This window comes from Mesitornis unicolor, unplaced genomic scaffold (assembly GCF_000695765.1).
Source record: "Mesitornis unicolor isolate BGI_N332 unplaced genomic scaffold, ASM69576v1 scaffold50172, whole genome shotgun sequence".
Taxonomy (NCBI): domain Eukaryota; kingdom Metazoa; phylum Chordata; class Aves; order Mesitornithiformes; family Mesitornithidae; genus Mesitornis; species Mesitornis unicolor.
In genome coordinates, this window is record NW_010169538.1 from 4,290 (window position 1) to 26,245 (window position 21,956).

At 39.1% G+C, this 21,956-nt stretch overlaps 1 protein-coding gene across 1 annotated transcript in view; it reads right to left on the reverse strand.

Annotated features, from left to right (window-relative positions):
- Positions 1-154: 154 nt before the first annotated feature.
- TMTC2 (transmembrane and tetratricopeptide repeat containing 2) overlaps positions 155-21,956 on the reverse strand; it is a gene marked incomplete at its 3' end in the record, with an annotated part of 45,311 nt that continues 23,509 nt past the window's right edge. The window contains 1 exon segment of the mRNA XM_010179362.1: positions 155-983. Within this exon segment, the coding sequence (XP_010177664.1) occupies positions 155-983 (829 nt within the window).

Genomic DNA, 21,956 nt, shown 5'->3' on the forward strand with positions numbered 1-21,956 from the left:
TCCTGCTTTTCCTCATTTTTTACTAATGTACATACTACCACGACTTAAAAGGACATTTCCTGAAGTATCTAGGTATAGATGATAAAATCAGACAATTCAAAGGCAAAAACAGATAGGTATAAATAAAACATTCACCATAAAGAGCAAAAATTACCTTTAGCGGGGTTTACTTTTATCCCTGACCTATACAGCATCTCCTCATTCTGCCAGTCCCCATTCCTGACAACAGTCTTGAGTCCATAGAAAACAATTAACGCAGCAGTGGAACAAAAAACCAAATTCTTCAGAAAGCGCTTTTGGGCTTTGACATAAAGGGCCCTGACACCTACTGTAACCAGCAGGCAGAAGCCCATACTAGGAACATACAGCACACGCTCTGCTATTACAAAGCCAACATAGAAAAATAGGTTTGTGGCAGGAACAAAGGGCACTATTAACAAAGACAGAGACAGAATGACAATGTTCTCAGTTGAAGGAAGCTGCGGTTTCTGCATTTCATGCTTTTTTATACCATTCTCTTCTTTTGCTGTAAAGCCTGACTTCACCTCCAGTGTCTTGTACTCCATCTCTGAGTGGCAGCTATGCCCATTAGCATTCTGCTTGCCATTCATTACCGTTCTCCCATTGCATTCTCTCTCACTGCTGGAGCCCTTGAAGCTTGAGTAGGCAAGGAGAAGGAGTCCAGCATAGAAGGCCACAGTGTGTAGGTTCCTCCAGTCGGTGACTGCTTTCAGAAGAGGCACGGCATCCATAGACCAGTCAAAGCTGAGAGTATCTGGGCACAGCAGCAGCCAGAGGTTCTTGGTTGGCAGGTAAAAGAAGGTCAGCGTACGCGTGAGAAAACTGTCTGAGTCAGCTGCTGGATTGTCAGAGTTGGAAAAACTTGGGGGCTTGTTGCCCATCCAGTATAAGCGGACACCCAGCAGTGCAGTCCCCCAGGAGGTCAATAAACCAATGCTGATGAAGAGGGTCAAATTCTTTCTCTGAAAGAAAAAAAAAAATCATCAGTATAAATCAACATCAGGTGTTTAATTCTGTACATTCTAAACAAAAGGAACCAAGAAATATCTGATAATTATTTTTTTTTTAATGGTAACGGGAAGAAGCACTATAGATCTTTGTCTCCGACATCTGGATCATAAAATGTTGGTGTATGATGTTAACCATAGATTAAAATAAGTTTAAGCTGTATCAAGCCTCTATCAGAATAAAGCCTTTAGACATCTTAGGGCTGTCAGTCCTTGCTTAAGATTAAGTTGCAACCCTTGGAACCTTAAATGGTTCCTACATAACATCCCAGATCCTTTCTTTGCTCCTGGCTGTGGCCAAAGCACCAGTTTGCCTTAACTACTTTTATAGTTTAAAGAATGTTCCAGTTCCATTTTTTCCTAATTAAAGTCTCTCATGAGGTATGTCACCTGAGAACCAAAACAAAACTTTCCAAGAAAGCAAGAGAGGAAAACAGAGACAGATTCCATGTTTAGGTCTTCCAGCTCTTACCTATTGACTACAGTGACCATGTGGAGCCTTCACATCTGCCTACTACTGAAAGCCCCAATTCATTTTGCATTTCACAGCCAAACAGCATATGGCAGGGGGTTTTTTCACCACACCATAGTAAAAAAGTGCTCTAAAACCTTTCACATCTTGATACCTATCTAAATAGTATTATGTGAAGCATGCAGCTGCCTCCACCTCCACATTCCCATGCCATCATGCTAGCAACTCAAAGAACCTCCACTTATTTACAGAATAACTCAACATTTGCCAGCTGGAGCTGCTTGTTGGGTTCTCCCCTGCCAGCATCCGAAAGCGCTTACTTATTCAAATGCTTGCAGACACATACCACTCCTGCCTAAATGAGAACCAGGAAGCAAGATTTTCTCACCTCTTCTTAGGACTGATGAGCTTAAGTTCTGCTCTCAATTACATGGGTGCCCTAAATGAAAGCTGTTTTGGATTACTTTGCAGAAGAATCCGTAAAAGCTAAAATATGTGTATTTTTAGATTTCAATTTGTCAGATGGCTTTGGTAAGAAAAGAAAAACTATTTGCCAAATAGCTCCAGATACAGTGTAAGCACTTTGATAATCCTTCCCTCCATTATTGCAAAGAATTATTTGTCAATCATTTTTCATTTTACTGGGTCTGGCTTTTCCATCTCACACTACACATTCCTGGGATGGTTATTCAGTGTTTCCTCAGTTATACAGAAGCAGGACCTCACACTGGAATGTTTTATCATATTTCTTTCAAACAGCTCATTTTTCTCCTTTGTGGGGGGACACTCCCCTTGATCTCATGAAATACAGATGACTGTGCTGCTCCATTTTAGGTCAATTATTAACAGTTTTCTACCATCAGGTTACTGATGTTCCAGTAAAAAGATGTGGTCTAGTCATCATAATTTATCTTCTCATCTCATGAAGAAATTTATTCCTTTTCATATTTCTATATAGTTTCCCTTCATGAAGTTTAAAATATTTAATGGCAGTTAGATTAATCCATTCAATACGGAAGAACTCAATGGTAGGGAACAAGATAATGAGAATATTTATGTATTTGTATCAGAACAAACAACCTAAAAATGCCGGCACTTTTTATACATGAAGCAAAGCTTGAGTCCACATATTTCATTTGAAATATTAATTCCAGTTTGATTTATTAGCGTTTGTATATTTCTGTATCCTGGAAAATCAACCATTTTGGTAATAAATCAATCAAAACCAACATCTACTCTTTATGAGGAATATACTCCCTGGAAAGCCTACTATAACAACCTATTTTTATTTGTAAGCTGGATAATGCTTCACGACCCATCTCAGATACTGTTTCATCTCTGCCTGCCAGGACTGTTTAAATGCTTTTAATGTTATAAAGCTGTGTAAACTGGTTATCACTGAAACTCCCAACTAAGTTTATATTTAGAATAAAAAGATTATTCAGACTTCATGGATTTGCATGTATCCCCTCATAGTAAAACCTTATGTCCCTGGTTCAATTTGTCCTTTCATTCTTGTCATATTTTGCTACATGTACATTTTTCTGCCCATCCCTCTGGCTTAATTCTTTTCAAACTTGTTTCCATGAAACATGCATATAAACAACTCTCAAATGTTAAATGTGACCATTTTTGCTCTTTTTATACACCTTCCTACAGTGTCTAAAGAGGAAACTGCTTTGAGAGAAAGAGGCTGGGAAGTAGAAGATGGGGTTGTTTGTTTGTTTGTTTGTTTAAAATAGAAATTCAGAGCAGATCTTTGCTGGAAGACCATGCAAAAGATTAAGACATCCCAAATACTAAGCAAGTGAAACTTGATTAACAGATGAGAAGTGAGGTTTCATGGATTACTTAGACTGCTTTGTTATTTTGTTAATACTTAATAACTGGAAGAAAATCTCCCTTTCCTAAAGATCTCACAATTGTGTTTTTCAATTAAATGCTGAGAAAGTTCACATTACAAAGTTCTTTGACAAAACCATGCTAGAGCAGACATGTCATTCCTCGTGGATAATAAAGAAACCTGCTAAAAAAATTTAGATCTTCTTCATACATCATAAAAAAGTAAGAATGAAAAGCCTGCCTCTTGCTCCTAGCCCTAGAATGCAGACAATCTGCACCTTAGAGCTAATCCATCTTCGCTGCTGGAGTAACTATTTGCAGCCTTCCTTTTTAGCTTAAATTTAAGACCGTAAGATCACACTTTCTGGTTCTACAAAGAACACAACATATTTATATGCAGGTTTTTAAAAAACATTTTAACCAGTGTCAAATGAAATATCAAAGCATTCATTCATGGAGCTCAGAGATATCCGAGTAGGTGGTTTTCCACTCCAGCCTATCTATTTATCACGATGTAAGATACCAGTTAACTAGGGAAGGAGCACTGGTGGATTCTTTAGCTTAATTAACTGATTACAGGCGTGGAGTGCAAATATCCTGTTGTTGCCTCAGACACAAATGGTTTGCATCCTTCCCCAGAAACTACTTTTAGACATGAATCTTCTCAAAAGCCAGTAGCTTTCCGTCTTTTTAAAATTAACTACACATTAACTACACAGTTACCAATAACCTGTGTAACACTGACATGCTATCAGGAATTTTCAGATTTCAGAGGAGATCCTCTGGACTCAGTTGAAAAACCAAACCTACAACTGTCCCTAACACTTAAATTTCTGTCACAGAAAATTTAAAGTAGGATGTCTTTTTTCCTTTTTTTTTTTCTTTCGCTAAAAATCACACAAAGCACTAGGTCAGAAACCAGTTTTTTTCCCCTCTCTCAACACTCATGATTTTTGCAAAGCTTTTATCCCTTTCTACCAACATAAAGATAATTAGAATGGTTTAGCTCATATTTTGGTTTTATTTTCTTCCATGCTTTGTGCAGCAAACCAAAGGGAAAAACAAAACCAAACAACTAGCTACAGCAATTAATTAAAATTAAATAATACAATTAGTTCCCCAGGAGACCTCAGCCTGCAATGAAAGTGCTTTCAAAATGAACTTTGCTCAGACAAACTTTCACTTGCAATTCTTCATCTGAGCCTCCTGACAGCCTGAGCTCTGCTGACCATGTACAGTGAATGTAGCCCAGCAGCAGGAAGAAATCCTCTGTAATGCTTGGCAGAAAGGATTTGGATTACTATACTCATGAGTCCTAATCCAGCCCATCTGCCATATGCTTTGACACCCCCATAAATCCTCTAACCTTTCATAAGTAGTCATTTTCATCTGGCGAAAAAAAATGAGCACTGATTTAGATCAGATTTAACATCTCTCCTGTCTGCTAACAGTCAAGTACCAACGACACAATTTTAGTGCTTGTGACTGCAGAAACCTTTTTCATCTCCCTACCAAAACCCATCTGCATGACCCACCCACATTGCACATTTCCCTTGCATTAAATCCTAATTCCTCACTCCATTACACTGCTCTTAAATAAGGCACTGCAGCAGATTTCTTGATTGGGCAGCCCCTGCCAAAGCTCAGTCATCACCTAAGTGGTATCCAAAGCATTTTCAAAAGACACTATTCTTTCAAACTCACCTTGTCTATTTCACAAAGCAGCATTAAATGCAGCACATGGTCAAGAAAGTCCAGATATCATAATCACTGGGGCTAACCACACACAAAATGTTACTTTCAGAAATCAGGAAATGCAGAAAAGAAAGTGGTTAATTCACCAGGCATTACTCACAGGAGTTTCTTTTCCAACTTAGAGCTTCTTGAAAATACGTCACCTTGAGAACTGGGGCTTCCCAAAGTAGTAAAACGCTGTCAGATCACTAGGCTGACAGTCTTGTTTCCACAGCAGGTAGAGGCTCCTGGATCACAGCTCAGCTGAGTTTGAGCTGATCTGGAGTTCAAAACACATTCCCACCAGTGACAAAGCTATTTGCCACAACCCCTGCTGGGTCACTGTACGGAGCTGGAAGTGGCCTTTACCACTCCCTCTCCACCTGCCCAGTTTGTTCCAGCTCACATGACCCACTACATGAGGTTCACCCATTTACACTGGTGATAGAACAACAGCTGGCCTGAAGGTCTGTTCTCCCTCCGTGACCAACTATATCTATTAATGACATTTACTTCTAGTGTTACGCACCCACACATTTCTTCCTCAACAAGGAAGTCAGTGCGTTCATAGAACAGCTGAAGATTATATGTACATATTTTTATTGTGATTAGCAAGTAGCACAAGCTAAGCAGTCCTTATTGCTGTTGACTTGCCTTACGAAAATTTAAATTGCATTATAAATACTGGCATTTAAAATTGCCTAAAGTCTTCCTCTACAATCTTTATTTCTTTAATGTGAATCTTTAAATTAAAAAAAAACAAACACCCTCTAACCTCTCAGCTGAAAAAATAGCTATGAGGACTACAGGGGAAAGGATAAATTGCTTTAAGAGCAGAAACTGTATGAATGACTGGAGGTAGTACCAGAGCAGAAGGGTCTACATTAGCTCGATAAATCTGTGAGCATGATCGGTGGGACAGAGAAGGCTCTCTCTGTGGATAAGTCCATACAGCCAAATGCAGCGTGACAATGGTGACACTACGGGTATTTACCCAGGGTTAACCCACCTATCTGCAGCAGCAAGAACTTCACACACAAGGTTAGAAGCCCACTGGGACCAAAAGACATCTCTAAGCTGCCAGGCTGCTCAGGAATGCTGTCGAGCACCACTGTTACCAGTGCACAGGTTGGTAGGTGGCCCAGCAGTCATACCTGCATTTCATTTAACAAGCATCATCTCATCTGGGAGGTTTTGCAGAGAAGGAAGGGTGCTGCACTCTGCACTAGCCAAAATGCTGAGAGCTCACTAAACATGCTATTATGTTGGAAGGCAGAACTGGAATGCAAAATGATCTTGAAAAAATATATAAATGTTCAGAAAAATAATCCCCAAGCTGTTCCAGTGTCTCATCACCCTCACAGTAAAGAATTTCTTCCTAATATCTAATCTAAATCTGCCCTCTTTCAGTTTAGTTGGCTCATCTTCAGAGAAGCACCAGGGATTATCACAGATCACAAGCAACTCCCTTAAACCACTGCTAAAAAGGTAAACGCTGTACTGAGACTGGAGATGAAAGCACACCCTGCAAGGTACGTGAAGTAATCCTTCCACTCTTCTCAATACCAGTAAATCCTCTAAGCGTCTGGTTCCAGCCCAGAACTTTCAGAAACAAATGAAGGAACTGGAGAGAGGTCAGAAGAGGGGAATGAGAATGATTAGCGATCTAGAAAAACATGTCCCATGAGGAAAAAATGAAGAACATAAGCTGTTTAGAAATGACAGCTGCTTTCTAGTGCATAAATGACTGCTGCAAACAGGAAAGGGATAATCTGTTATCTATATCCATGTCCAAAGGATAAGAATAATAAGCTTCAGTTCAAGAAAGGAAGAACCAGATTAGTTACCAGGCGTTGCTTTCCACTGCTCAATACAGGGCTGCACTGGAAAAATTTGCCATGGAAGTTGGCTCTACAGCTTTACGCTGCCTTTAAGAATAGATTAAATGTGTAGCTTGTGGGAAAGACAGAAGTGTTCTCAGTTCTGTTTTAGGGAAAGCATGACGTGCTGTATTGGCCTCTTGACGTAACTTCTAGGCATAACTTCCTGTGACTACTGTAACGGTACCATCAGCATTACTACTGAAAAGAAGCATACTTTTTTCCCCTAAATGTTTTCTCTTTGTGACCTTTAGAAGTATATACAACTCATCCATACCCTGGTCATTTCTGCATCAAGTACTTAAGTTTCTTGCAATGCTACTTTCTCTTAACATTTGCCTCACTTCTCTCCAACTCAGGCAAAACGCTAGTGAAGATCATCCTCACATCTTGTACCCCAGTCACATCAGCATCTTTTGAACACTTCTGAAATCTACCTCTTGCAAACTAACACTTTTTCTCCCCAGTTGTTGCAAGTGCAAATCCATACCATTTTCTCCAATTAAAACATCCTCAATCATATATACTAACGGTTTACACTCTTCATCCATCCATTTAAGTGTGATTGCTGGCCATCTCTGCCCTTAAGACATTTCTTCATCATAGAGTACATTTCCTAAAACTACTGTGTATAAATGATTATGCAAAGTTTAAAGAAAACTGCAAAGAAAAAGATTAATAAAAAACATTCTGGGAGAGCGAATTATTTCTAACCTGGCCATCATAGTGTAAAATCTAGGGTTTTTTTTGCTGCTACATTCCCTCTTCTGCCTTCCTCATCTTCTCCATAAGCATCCTTCTATGCCCTGATATATGTATACACATTGTTGCAAAAATAAAAATAGAAAAAGCACACAAAAAGACAGATATTTTGTGTTGAGAGCTTTAGCACAACATGAAACAGCATAAATATTGGATTTTATTGGCTATAAAAATAATAATAATAATAATTCAAGCTTTCTGGTTGGTAGAATAGTGCCATTGATGTCAGCATTTACACCAGTTAATGGCCACATTTCAAACTTACCCAGTGAGAATGCTAACAGCAATACTGACTCAAAAAGTCAGCACTATAATGTTATAACTTCTTGATAACATACAGAATATAAAAAAGAAGGAAAAAAATTGTAAAAGTAAGTAGCCCAAATTTTTTTTTTAAAACCTGTTATTATCAACATGCTAAGAAGCCCAACTAACACACGCAACCGCACAATGTGACAAAGCAACTCATGTAAGTTCAAAGGGAACCAAGGGAAAATTCCAGCTGTGCAAAAGAGCACCAATTCGCCTCTGTTGCAGGCACTACAAGGAAGCAGGAGAGTCTCGGAGATGGTTGGCACAGCTTGAGTGGGCAACACGGCTCAGCACCGGGCTTGAGCAACTTGATGAGTTGGCCTGTGGAGCCCCAAGGAGAAACGAAGCTTTGCCCAAGTCCTACAGGGAGGGCAAAGGCTGCACCTGCTGTATAGCCAGGCTGTCCTCTGGAGCAGCGAACACACCCAAAAACAAGTACCCAAGGCTGAGGCCCACCATGTCATTTATATCTCCCACACTGCACTAAGTAAACCTGACCTGACCGTGCTTCTGAACTACTCATCCTATACAAACTGTTGGCAATTTACTAAAGCCCTGCTCACCTGAACGAATGGATATCCGTTTTTAATTCTAAAGGAAGTTTGTTGCTCCTCTGTACAACATACAGGCATGCTGAAGAAAAAAAGCAGCAAAATGGCTCTTAGAGCACATATCGAAATCCTACCTATAGACCTACCACCAGAAATTATTACGGCACATTTCACATGTTTCCTACACTAATAGGATGGCAATAAAGGAAAAAGAAAGCCTAAAAGCTGGTTTAATATGCAGTGGGAAAAGAACACACACTATAAGAATGTAAATAGATGCACACTTTTTGACTGCCCAATGCAAATAGAAAAGGATTTTATGAGCAAAAAAGTCATTTAATCCCAGATTAAGCCTCTGGCCATGACTAAGGAAGTTTATCAATCCAGTAGGAGGAAGTCATCAATAACCAATTTCTGTACATAGGTTGTTCTGTCAAAAACAGTCTTCTTGCTATTTTTCCTATCTAGATGGAATAGAAATCTATCAGCTGGAAGGTCGAGTCACAAAACTCAGTTTCTACAGCAGCATCTTATGTGTTGGTTTGGCTTTTTTTCCATTTGCCAACTGAAAAATTGAGGTGTTCTGTTTGGTTTATTTGTATCTTTAAAACATAGCAGAAGAACAAGCAGCAAAGCTATCTTGAAACTATATTCATAACAAAGAAAATACATTACAAATTTGAACACAATTGTAATTCTTCTAGTAAAGCTTAAACACCTACATTTTCAAAGAGAAGCACAGATAATGTTGAAAGTGCACATGAAATATAGAACCTGCTTATCAACTCAGAAGGCACTTTATATTATCAAGAAAGATTTATTTAAGATCATACATGTAGTCATTTATTTCCTTTGAAAAAAAGAATTCTTTTGGTGCACATATTTGATTTTCAGATCCTACTAGTTCAGCACGATAGGGAAAAAATTATGTGACTCAGAGCCTATTTGTGTGACAAACTTAATACAGGCTATGTTATGACTAAAAAATTATTTAAAAAAAAACACACCCCCACCTTCTACACCCACCCACCCACAAAATACATGTATTTATGAGGTGGTACAAGAGGATGGCCAAAAGACACTCACAAGTAGCACAATTGTTACGCTTGAAGTCAGTACCTTTAGAAGTAGTAACAAAACTCATAGTATCAGCCACTTACCAGTCATTTATTTCAGATGCAGTGCTTATTATAAATAACAGCCTAAAGGACATCTCCAATGGTCTGGATGCAATCTCTGTATAACTTCTTATTCTATGCGATGATAGCAGCCCATTTCAAAAAATGGGATCCACAAGGAATTGGAGAATCTAAAGGCAACACAGCAATGAGGAGCGGCTAAGGGAACTGGGGTTGTTTAGCCTGGAGAAGAGAAGGCTGAGGGGAGACCTCATCACCACCTACAACTACCTAAACGGAGGTTGTAGAGAGGTGAGTACTGGTCTCTTCTCCCGGGTGATGGAGGATAGAACAAGGGGAAATGGCACCAAGCTGTGCCAAGGGAGGTTTAGGTTAGAGATAAGGAAGAAGTTCTTAACTGAGAGGGTTGTCAGAAGCTGGAACAGGCTGCCCAGGGAGATGGTGGAGTCACCATCCCTGGATGTATTTAAAGAGCGGGTAGATGAGGTACTTAAGGATATGGTTTAGTGGGTAGACATGAACGGTTGGACATGATGATCTCAGAGGTCTTTTCCAATCGAGTGATTCTGTGTGTCTGTGTGTGTGTGAATGACTATCAGTCTCAGAAAGCCTTCAGAAAAGTGACTTATAGTTAGAACTACACACTTCAAGGTTCAAAGTCACCACCAACAGCAGATGAAAGGTAATTCAAAGAGAACGCTAACAAATAGTAGGTCACTACCACTGATGAAAAGCTTAGTTTCCAAGTATATTGACAGGAAATTTTCTCATACTCCTAGTCAAAACAAATAGTACGAAGTGCATTTACATGCCTCCTGTGTCATCTGACCTAGTCTTGCCTCCCATGTAGCTAACCAGGTGGCTATGAAGCACTGGCAATAAAATTCTGGAGATATGTGCTTGGGTGTCTGAAGAATAGCACAGTGTAGAGAAAAAATAAATAGAAGAAATTAATTGAACAACCTTTGTAAGACCTGACTCATAAGTACTGTGATCTCAGAGAGGCAAGACTGCGAAAATTAACATTTTAATAACAATTTCATTTGTTCCTCTTTTTTATTAGATCAAGTTAGTCTCTTATAGAATTGGTTATGCTCAAAGATTAATTTGAAGAAAAGAGCTTGCTATGTCCTATGTTAATTACCGAAGATTTTTTTTTTATTCATTCGCTATTGAATACACTAAATAGAAATGGGAACGAATACCTATTAGAAAATTAGTAGAGAGAACAAATTAAACTTTTTGCAGCAAATAGCACCAGCTATATAAGTAATGAATACCCAATGATAGCAGAGAGTGTTGTAAAGACATCACTGGAATAGAAATGCACAAATACAAGCATTTTTAGCATGTGTGAAAATAATAGAGTACCTCAAATGGCGTGTCCTCTAGCCTCTTTAAAGAAATATGAAGAAGATAATTTAAAAAAAATTAGTGTTAATTTTTTCTACCCTTAGTCTAGATACATTTTTAAGGGTATTTTAAAAGATATTTAAGCCATCAGGGTTTTAAAAACATGAACTGTATTACTAGGGTCTGATCCAAAGAAAAACAGAGTTAAAGGTAAAGCAATTACTGACCTCAGTAATGCAAAACCAAACCCTTAATAATCCAAATAGAGATGAAAAATGGTGAGGCAGAATATGGATGACAAAACTTACTTCATATCATGTGATGGTAATTGACTTGGTGACTCATTACTCTCCATTAAGCTAATGTGAAGAAATGAGGCAGTTAGCAACCTCCTGTGAACCAACACCAAGATACTTCTCAACCAAACTATTAGGTGGTGAAGTACTTAGAAGAGGTCAATTACTGGTACCGTAAGAGGTACGCTGGAGCCCCTTAACCGATTACATCAAGCTTATTTGAAAGCCTGTACAGTCATCTTGTTTAGCTTAAAATAAGATCTTTAATATTTCCTGCTAGGTAATGATGTGTGGTTAAATCAGCTTAGCTGTAAAACAATCCAGCCTCTCTGAAGGAAATTAAAAAACTATATATTCCTACAGAAGAAACTACAAAATGTATTTTTTGTTAAATACATTCAGTACCATTATCAAAACATTTGTTTTAAATAAATTTCTCAGCTTTTTGGACGAAAGAAAGGGGGAAGAAATAAAAACGGTGCAAATGGAAACAATTTTGCCTGCGCATACTCATCCGTATTCACACACACACACACGGCCTTCCTTATTAATTCCTGGTCTGTAGGCCTGCTGTATTGCTAAGGTGTTTCAGGCATTGGGAAGTAAACGCAACAGCCTGTCCTGAGCAGGGCTCCGTGCAAACAGCCAGTCATTGGGAAACTCATTCCAGCCTCATTAACGAGTGAAATTTGGAAGAGCAGCATTTCGGAGCCATAAAGAGACGATTTATAATGAGACTTCACTCAGTGGGAAGACTGGAGTGCAGCAGCTCTGTCTCCAAGTTATCATAATAGAAAGCTATTTAATGAGTGCGGGATTTCTTCGAGAATTCAAACAAGGCAGGATTTGGAAGAGGATGTGTTACATTATGCAGACACCCACATCAGTGATTGCTTCTGCTACAGTAAAACCATCAAAATAAAAATCCTCAAAGTCATTCCTATTTTGAGCTTTTGGCTTGTTTTTAATAAGCGCTTTCAAATGTAAAACACAGATTTGTAGAGATTAGCAGATAGACATAATTCAGAATAAAAAATTAGCAAGGTTTAGTGAACTAAACTAGGTTCCCTAAGGTCAGGCACTGCATAGCGCAAACAAGAGAAAAATTATGCCCTGAAGCAAGACGCTGCTTGGCAAAGCAGAAACAAAAAAGCAGAGGGGTAACTTTCCTCAACAAACTCAGCAGAAGCCTGTGGCAGTTACCTGCCTCCTTACAGCGCTCTCCCACTTCAGGGAAGCTGGTGACCCAAAATCAACTGCACACAAACCTAAGTCCTTCCCTTAACCCAGTCCAGATGAAAGGTACATCCAGCCCTCAATAATGGTAAAAAAAACAAACAAACAAAAACTTCAGTAACCCATACACCATAACCTTCATGCATAAATTGGGCACATGAGGGCTTTGCATATTAGAAATTAATCACCTGGCTTTCAAATTACATTTTTGAGTTTGCTAATGAAGGATGGCAGCAGGAAGGACAAGACAATGTAGCAGAGTATTCCAGACTTCTTAAAACCAAACTGCAGGCACAACTAGACTAACACTCAAATCACATTTATTGTGTAACTAGTAAATCTAGACTGTGGCTTCTTCACAATATGAGAATTTAGACAGCAATGTTATTTTAGGAGTTTTTGTTTATTTGTTTTCTTATGGTTTTCAGGTTGATCAGCACAGTGACATTGTGTCAGCCCAAGGGAGGGAACAGCGTATGGAAGTGGAAAGCTGAAGGAAGTGGTGCACCTTCATTAAGCCATGACTGCTACCAAAGACACCTATCAAACCCTGACTCTCAAAAATATCACTAGGACAGCTGCACTCTTGCCATGCAGTGTAGCAAAACACACACATCCCTGTTTCTTCAGCAAACTGAAACTTGTAATGGAAATACTCACATGAAAGCAGTTACAACTCTTATACTTTAGGTAGTAACATTTCATTTTTCTAACTCTTGATAAAAACCCAAAGTTCCACTAAGATACATAACTTTGAACCATCATGCACAAAAAAGGATTACATCGCCACAAAATTCCCCCCTGCCTGGCAGTCTAAAGAGCATCCATTCTACACAAGCTGCTTGTTTTCCAGGCCAGTGCATAAGTTACCCAGATGTCACGCTAGTAAAGGTTCAAACTCCTTAGTCTTGCAGAAAGTTGTGTGATATATTTCCTTATCCCTTGGAAGTATGTGCATCTTCAGCTCCTTGATAATTTTCAGATAGTAAGAGGAACTTCACTGCTAGTGTTTTGTGCTTCAAACCACCTGCCTCACTCACAGATCCACAACCAGCTCCTCATTCTTCTGTCAAATGCACCTTAAGACTCCCTATTCAACCTTCTCCATCTCTTCCTCATGGGTAGAATAGCTGCACTTACTTAAATAGCTGTAAAAAGTGGAGATTCTTCCAAAGTTTTGCTGCAAGTACTATAACAAAATGCAGCTGATACCACATCAGAAGGCTTCGTCTTTCACTAGTCCTGACAGATATGCTGAATTATATTAAGCAGACTGCTTATCCACCTTCTGTCTCCTTTTGCTCTAATCCTTCCCTACTGCCTCTGAATTCAGATGTTATATTTTTAAATGTAGTATGAATTCGTATGGATGTTTTCTATGGTGCACAAGAAGGTTCTGCTCCCTTACGAGTACCATTATACAAACAATTAAGCACTATAGAGAGTAGTGACTTCTTTTACTATGAAATCCGGAAATGTGCTGTTTGCTATCAAGGAAGAAAAAAAAGAAGTGAAAAAAAGAAGTGAAAGCAGTTTTAGTTACAAAAAAAGTCTCTTCATGATCATACATTTTTCAGGTAAAATGTGCAAAGCAGAAATGAGCCTTTTAGCACATTACAACTGAAGGAAACTAGGAATTTCCTCTCTTCTTAATACACAGCACTCCTATCAGAATTCTTGCTTCTGCTTTCTCCGTTCTCCTTGTCTTTGAATATCTGCTATCAGAATGGTTGCAAGTAATTCCAATTTGGCTAGGTCTGTCTTCTAAAATAGACCCAAGCACTTTCTATCTTGAGTGGGTACAACAGAAGTAACCACAGCACTTAATGTGATGAGATCCTCCTACTGCCGGCTCCACAGCCAGCTCCCCTGCACCTGCTAAGCTGTAAACCTGGACAGTCACTAAAACCCTGATTACAGATGAGACTACAGGAGATCTAGGGGGAAGAGAAAAAAAGACATAAAGAGGACTACTACAATTTGTACTAAAGTGCCAAGACTCCTAGCCAACAGTGTATATATTTTTTTTAAATATATATATACACACCTCCATCCGTGGGTAGGGCAGACACTGTAGCCCATACATCCTTAGGCATGTCAAGGGTTTTTATTCTGTTCTTTTTTTTTTCCAGTTGCCTAATGAGGACATGACTAATTTCCATGTAAAGAATTCTAAGCTTCCTTTTCTGCATAGAATTCTGGCTCAGGAGGAATCAGCGTGGCAGGCTACATGTGATTTTTCAGCATTATGCATCCTGAGATGTCACAGAAAGGGACAGACCACACTCAATTGATTTTCAAGACAGCAACTAGGCTGCAAAGAAGTCAGAAGTTGTTAATCATTTATGCACTTCTCAACTTTGCCAATCAATGCAGAAAATACATTTCTTGACCTTGCTTAGAGAAAAAATGAGGATAACCTTTAAATACTAGCAGTACTCACACATTATGGATTTATCTGGCTAACAATATCCATTTCAGTGATGAAAAATTTGACTGAAAAGGCTAACATTTTTAAATTCTATACCTCCAAGTTTCATTAGAATTCCTTATCTGCACAAGAACATAAAAATCATTAACCAAAATATATGCAGGGACAGAAATGACAACTGCTAAATTTTTCAGGAGTCCCTCTGAGGGGACCTTGACATTTTTCTATTTATTAAAAATTACATCTTCTTACATTTAGTTTCTTAGAAACATTACTCCAGTCTCAAATTCACAAATGGAATAAATTAGGCAGTTGGACCTTTTTTTTTAGAAAACAATGTATTTTCCTACCTTTTGCTCCACAACTTTCCATAATCAGAGAGATGCTTTCCTTTTCAAGAGAAAAACAGAACTTGCACATTTCAATCTGTAGGTGTTATCAATATTTGTTACAGCAGACCCCAGACTATACAGATTCTGTCTTCCTAAGACTGCTATTTTATTTTCTCGAAGTCGATCAATTCTACATTCAGTAATTAGGTTTCCAGTTGACAACAATGAGCATGACTAAGCATGACCCGAGTCTCTTGTTTTGGATTAGACATGAGCTCTAGTATCTCATTGAAAAAGTAATTAATTTAGTACCTCTCTGAGCACATAATCATTGCTCGGAGCTCACAGTGGATACGGCAGCCCTAGTGTGCTAGAGCAGTGTATGCCTAAAAGCAGCTGCTTAAGGACTTAAGGATGGTGTCTAGGGACCCTGTTCAACTGCAGGTGACAGATGAACAGGACCTGAAGACCCACCTTTTGGACTTGGGCAAATGTGATAATTTAGGATCAGCTGTGCCCTTACCTCCTTCTTTGCATCTTGGCCCAAGTGCCTGTGAGAAAGGCTTACATACTTTCCACATGCTATAAGTATAAACGAAGTATAAATTTAACCAACAGTTAAATTATGAAGAACACCTCCTACCACCTGCAACAGATCTCCCTCAGACAAGAACATTAACAGCTGGGGCTGACCACAGTCCTGTCAAACCCAGTCAGCCTTTAATCTTATCACAGAAATAACTGGAAGCCTAAGAAACCCACTTCATTTTAATTTTTTTTATTTGCTTTCTGAAATCCCAGATTAAAAACGTTTACATTCTTAAGCACTGGCCAAAACCATGAGGACTACGTATATTGGTTTGGTTTTGTGTTTTGTGTTTTTTTTTTCCCTGTGAAAGCTGAGATTCTCACTGGGACAGATGTTACAAGTGTATAATTCGTTGCTCACAGTTTACAGTCTGCGTATGTTTTGCTAAAGGGCTTTGGCTTGTCAGAAACACATTGGGCTGACTGCTTGTCTTACCAGGCAGCTACGCACTGCTTCAAGTGGGATGTCAGCAAGGAGGAAGAAACTCTCTGAAAGTGCAAACTGGGAAATGCTGCTGGAGTGCAGCAAACAACAGGAAAAGCTGTGGGAAGCAATGAACCACGAGGATGAGAACAGGAGACTTGAGAAAAGTAGGGAACCAGGTCTCAGAGACAACAGGCAGACTTTTCTGGAGACCTGCAGGAGACCACTGAGATCCATCTAAACAAGGTTAAAAATAAGAGGCCTTGCCCTTACAAGGACAAAACTTGCTTTGAAACATGACTATTTGAGTATACATCACCCAGCAAATCTGTTCTCTCTGAAATGGCCTCACCGGCCTAAGATGCAAGACTTAAAACGCTGAGAAAACTGACACACCAACTGAAACTGCACAAGATGCCTCCTTGAAAGTACTGTCACTAAATTATTCTTTGCATACAGAGGTTTACCTTTGCTCTAAAATGTGTCACTGATCCTGACAAGAAAGAAACCCTATTGAATAAAAGGGCAACTTCTCTTTGCATTAGTTTTGATTTTCCAAATGAAAAAGATAAACCAACATACAGCATTTTGCAACTAACAGCAAAAATCTAGCATTTCTCTAAGGTCAGGAGCAAAATCAACCTAGGAGGAGATTTGGCTCTACACTGGGTAGAGAAGAGATTAAAAAGAGAGCTCAGAAAGCTGGGCTGTCATTGCCTGGGATCTAAGCTAGGGTATAGTCCTGGAGGAGTTTTAGGGCTGCAACGTGAGTGTATAGGATGTTAAGGACACTTGCACATGACCTGCCACTTCCCACAAGCTTCAATTACTGCTTTTTAACCATTCCTGTGAGGACAGGAACCTGATAACCAATTTGGGTGTGCGGAATGCCATTTAAAAAAAATAAATAAATTTTTAAAAAGTAGTAAAATTAGAAAGATCTTTTTAATTAACACCTGTTTGTTTACAAGTGGTTCAGCATATCAGAGAATTACTTCTGAAAATGCACAAGGGACAACAGTGGCAACTCAATGAGGAGGCAGGTGGGGAGACAGCAGAAATGTGCATCGAGGTTCTTTAAGTCACCGTGGATGAGCACTGAATAATGCAGGATGTCCAAGGATTTTGCAGGAAAAAAGTTCTTCCCTGCAAAGGAACACAGATGAGGAAAAAGTGCTTCAGCTTTGCTTTTTGAATGCTACACTTTGTTCAGTTTTACCCTGAAGCTATCAGAAAGCAGTATTTTATGCCAATTCACCTGTCTCTTGAGTATTTCCTAACCATTTACAAAGCCAGACAGCAGCGGATCCACAGCAGGATAATATCTAACCTTTTCTGATGATGCAGTTAACATTGCTGGAGCATTTGCTCAATTCTCAGAGAATATTTTTTTCTCTTGTTATCCCACAGTTGCAATTCATGCAGAATTTGTACTTTAAAATGTCATTAATGCTAAGCATGCTGTCCTAGAGCTGTAGCCTGGAAAAGGTTAGTTTACAGAGCAGTGAGAAAGAAAAGTGTATCCTTTGTACGTTAAAATATCGACTTTCAAATTCTGAGAATAAATACAAGTCCAAAAATGTAACATGGCTTGCAGAAATCCAGCACTGTCTCTCTCATGTTGCCTTTCTGTGACAACATAATTAGTCTACATGAAAACACGTGAAAAATCAGGAGCATGCCTTAAAAACAAAAAAAAAGAAACAGCCCATACAGATGAAGACTTACAGATACTTATGTATGGTTAGAAAAGGAAAAGAAGCCACTAAGAGATACTTTATTCCTGAAATTTCATTTAACAAAGACTGTGCTCAACAGTCAAACAAGTCACTTTAATGCAGCAGCACAAGTGTGTTTCAGTGCCATCTAGCTAACGTTCAAGGTAACTTGCATCACTGCACAGGGATCTTTTTTCCCTGCAAATATCCTTTCTTCAATAAGAAACAAATGGAGAGGTGGAACATTGTTTTTCCTTCAGATCCATCAGTGTGTTGAAGCATAAAAAATGTGGGTTGCTCTTGAAATACTTGAGCTTTGATGTATTTAGGAGAGGAATGTTAAACACATAACCCTAAAACCCTTTATGCTGTGACTGAGTTCTTGATCTGGACAGATCCACATGACTGAGTACTTCAAATACTGCTCTTTCAAGTATAAACATATTAGGTGTCATTACGCAACCATTCCGTTCAATTCTTTTGAGCCATACTTTAATGGAAAGGTTGAGATAAATTTAAAAAAAAAGGGAAGAGCAAAGAAGGAAGATCATTTCAGCTTGGTTTAATAAATGGAAGGACTTCTGATTTTTAAAGAAAATAAATTTGTAAAAGCAAGTGAAGAACATATTTTGAAGAGTGGAACACTATGCTTTAAATCCTCTGAAACTTCATTTTGCCTCCTCCATAAAATGCATTTCCAGATAAAGCATTCGCAGTTTGAACCATGTCATTATGACTGTGTTGGCACCAACTAAAAATGTGCAAGTTCTTTCTGAACTTTAATCAAAATTCTCCAGATTAAAATAATTTGACATTGTAACACTTCTCCCTCCAGCCCAAAATAGATAGGAGAAAAAATGGTTTCTTTTGACTCAGCAATGTGACTTTTTATCTTCTAAAACCCAGAATTGAATCATAATGGCCCAGCTTTAAATCTTTCTGGCTTGAAAGTGTTCCATTCAAACATCTTCAGAACTGTTTGAATAGTCAGCGTATGCCTGCTTAGTCATGCCATTGAAAATCTCAGAAAAGAATAAATATATAACCAAAATCATGCTGGTTTTCCTATACACAATAACTAACTGCATTTTGGACTGCAGATTGTGAGAGCATGTAAAATGAATACCCTAAGCAAAAAAAAAAAAAAAAAAAAAGGAAAAACCAAAAGCAAACCGAACAAACAAAAAAACCACAGCAATTCCAAAATTCAGCTACTCAAGTAGAAAAGAAGAAAAAAACCTAACAAACTCAAGAAGTTGCAAAAGCACAAAGTAGAAAACATTGTGGGACATTGTACCAAGGCCAAATGTAGCTACTAGATAATTCTGCAATGAAGTTACTCTTTACTTCTCCTGTTGCATAATCTTTCACTGTTTAATCCCCTTGTCCCTATGCTCTTTTTTGCTAACATTTAACTAATTCCCCTCCACACACTTAGTAAAACTTCTTACCGATTGTTTGATAGTCAGCTTTCTCAAAGGGTGTTGCAAAACATTTTGGGAAGGGTATTCTGAAGACTAAGAAATGTCACTGAACAAAACATGGGTGGGATTAGGATATGGTACAGGAACTTGCTCCTGAGACCTGTTGTGTTTGCTCCAGTCGAGCAGAGGCAGCAGCAAAAAGCTTGCTCCAGCCAACTCCGCTTTCCCTCCCACTTCAGGCCCAGTTCTTCCCCCGCTGCACCTCACCTCTCAGTGGGATACAGCCCCCTCTTTCCTCACCCTTCCCACCAGCTGTCCCAGATGAGAACTTCTTTGGCAGCCAGCTGGGACACCTCTTTTGGCTGCAGATCAGTGAGTAGTAAGAGAAGAGCAGGGCAAGAGTAAGAGAAAACAAAAGAAGCTTTGCAAGGCACCTGTGTGTCAGTGAGACAGCACTGTCTGCAGTGAGCCCGATGAAAAATGAGCTGGTAAGTGGGCTAAAGATGAGGTGTTTGGAGCAGTGACATTTTTGATAGACTATCTCTGCTCAGATTGGAGAGAAATATCAGAAGGTGAAGGCAGAGAGAGCACGCATACAATTAATTGGCAGAGATTCGTCTGGATGCGCTGCTAAAATAACTACTTAAGCACTCTCCCATCCTGTTAGACATATAGACAGTCTCCGTAACACAGAAAGAGACTGCATAATTTTTCATAGGTTTGGAGGTTTTTGTGGTTGCTGAGTTTTTGTTTTGGTTTGAGGTTTTTTGGGAGGGTTTTGGGGGGTTTGTTTAGGGTTTTTTTACCATTTCAATAGTAGATTTGTCTGAATAAATCAACCGTTCTTCAGATGATCATGTTAGTTTCCAACTGACAATAACCACCAGCTTACACAAACTGAGCTTCTTTCGTGAATTAACTGCCTTCATTGATTCATTAATTTTAATTGCTTAGGGATAAGCCTGAAAGTTTCCAGCAGAGGGTAAAGAGGGTTAAAACAGCTTTGAAAGATCCAAGCTTAGCTTTTGGGGTGGATAAGCAAATGAAGACTGAAGGGAGCTACTTAGAGATATTTTTGGTTGGCTAATCGTCTTCATGATTTCCTAAAGTCTAAAACTTCCCCTAAGCCTTCACCTGTTTGTGTGTCTGAACAGTGAACAGACTGATAATTAAAAAGCATTACTGAATGTGCCTAACTGCTGTTTTCACAGCCATAATCACACGCCTTTTTAACAGTCTCACCCATAAAAAGCAGGTATTAGAGGATGCGAGCAACTGAAAAATCAGAGCAGTCCCAATCATTCACCCAAAAGTGTAACTGATTTCAAATTTCCTTCATGCTCCTCCACTGCATCTAGAAGCCACCAGACAGTGAAGAACATGAACAGCAAACTCAGTACAGTTAATGTGTGTTTAATACGCAAACATTAAAGTTAAGGTATGTCTACAAAAGTTAGACCTTCTAAGGCAGCATCTCTCTGCTCCATGACCAGTGAGCTGTTCTTACAGGCCAAGGTCACTGGGACAGGGAAGGATCCACCTTTATACCTAGACATAGATGTGCACACTGTGCTTAATCATGGAGCCATGCTCAAAGACAACTCATACAGCGTTTTACCCTGGAAACAAAGTTCAGATAGGAATATGAGCCTGGAAAGTGTAACATATACATTTCTGTGAACATAAAGCCTATTTTAGGAATTAGCTCAGTTTTTCTCACATTCTCATGCCCATCTCAGATGCTATTTTGTACAGCCATTCAGGCAACTAGAAATAGCTTGTACAAAAAGTTGCTACCTTCCAAAAACTTGTAACAGTCTGCTATGGGGGAAATACTTTCATGAATAACTGAAAGTAATGCTCTATGTTGTTTGTTTCTACATTAGGTAACAAGTGCTTCATGCACGCTACATAAAGTCCTGTGTGAAAGCCTACCAAAGATTAACTAATAATTCTCAGAAATTATTTAGAATGTGACCTCCTGACTCCACACAAATTGCCCACAAGGACTGCAAATCATCAGTGTGTGTTAATTACACTGACAATGCTGACATCTCACGAACACCTTCTTCTCTGCTATGCAAACCTATGAGATTAGACAACTCGTTCAACAGATTAGAGTAATTGTATTAATTCCTAGATAAATATGTCTAGTGATAATTCTGCCTGGTTTGGCCATCATAGTCCAGCTGAGGCACTTCCTTCAAGTTGTCAATCATCTCCTGACAGGCTTTCAGCACTCATGACCCTGCTGGGAAATGCTGGGTGATGCTTTATCAGGTGTAGAGCTTGTACAGGGAGCAGGAGGAGGGAAGCAGCAGGGGAGGCACTGGGTAAACCTGTGGAATCTGACCTTTCGCTTTGGGCACCTCCTCAGATTTTGGCCTTGTCCCAGGTGGCCAACAGTCATGCTATTTTATAGAAATCTTTTGTT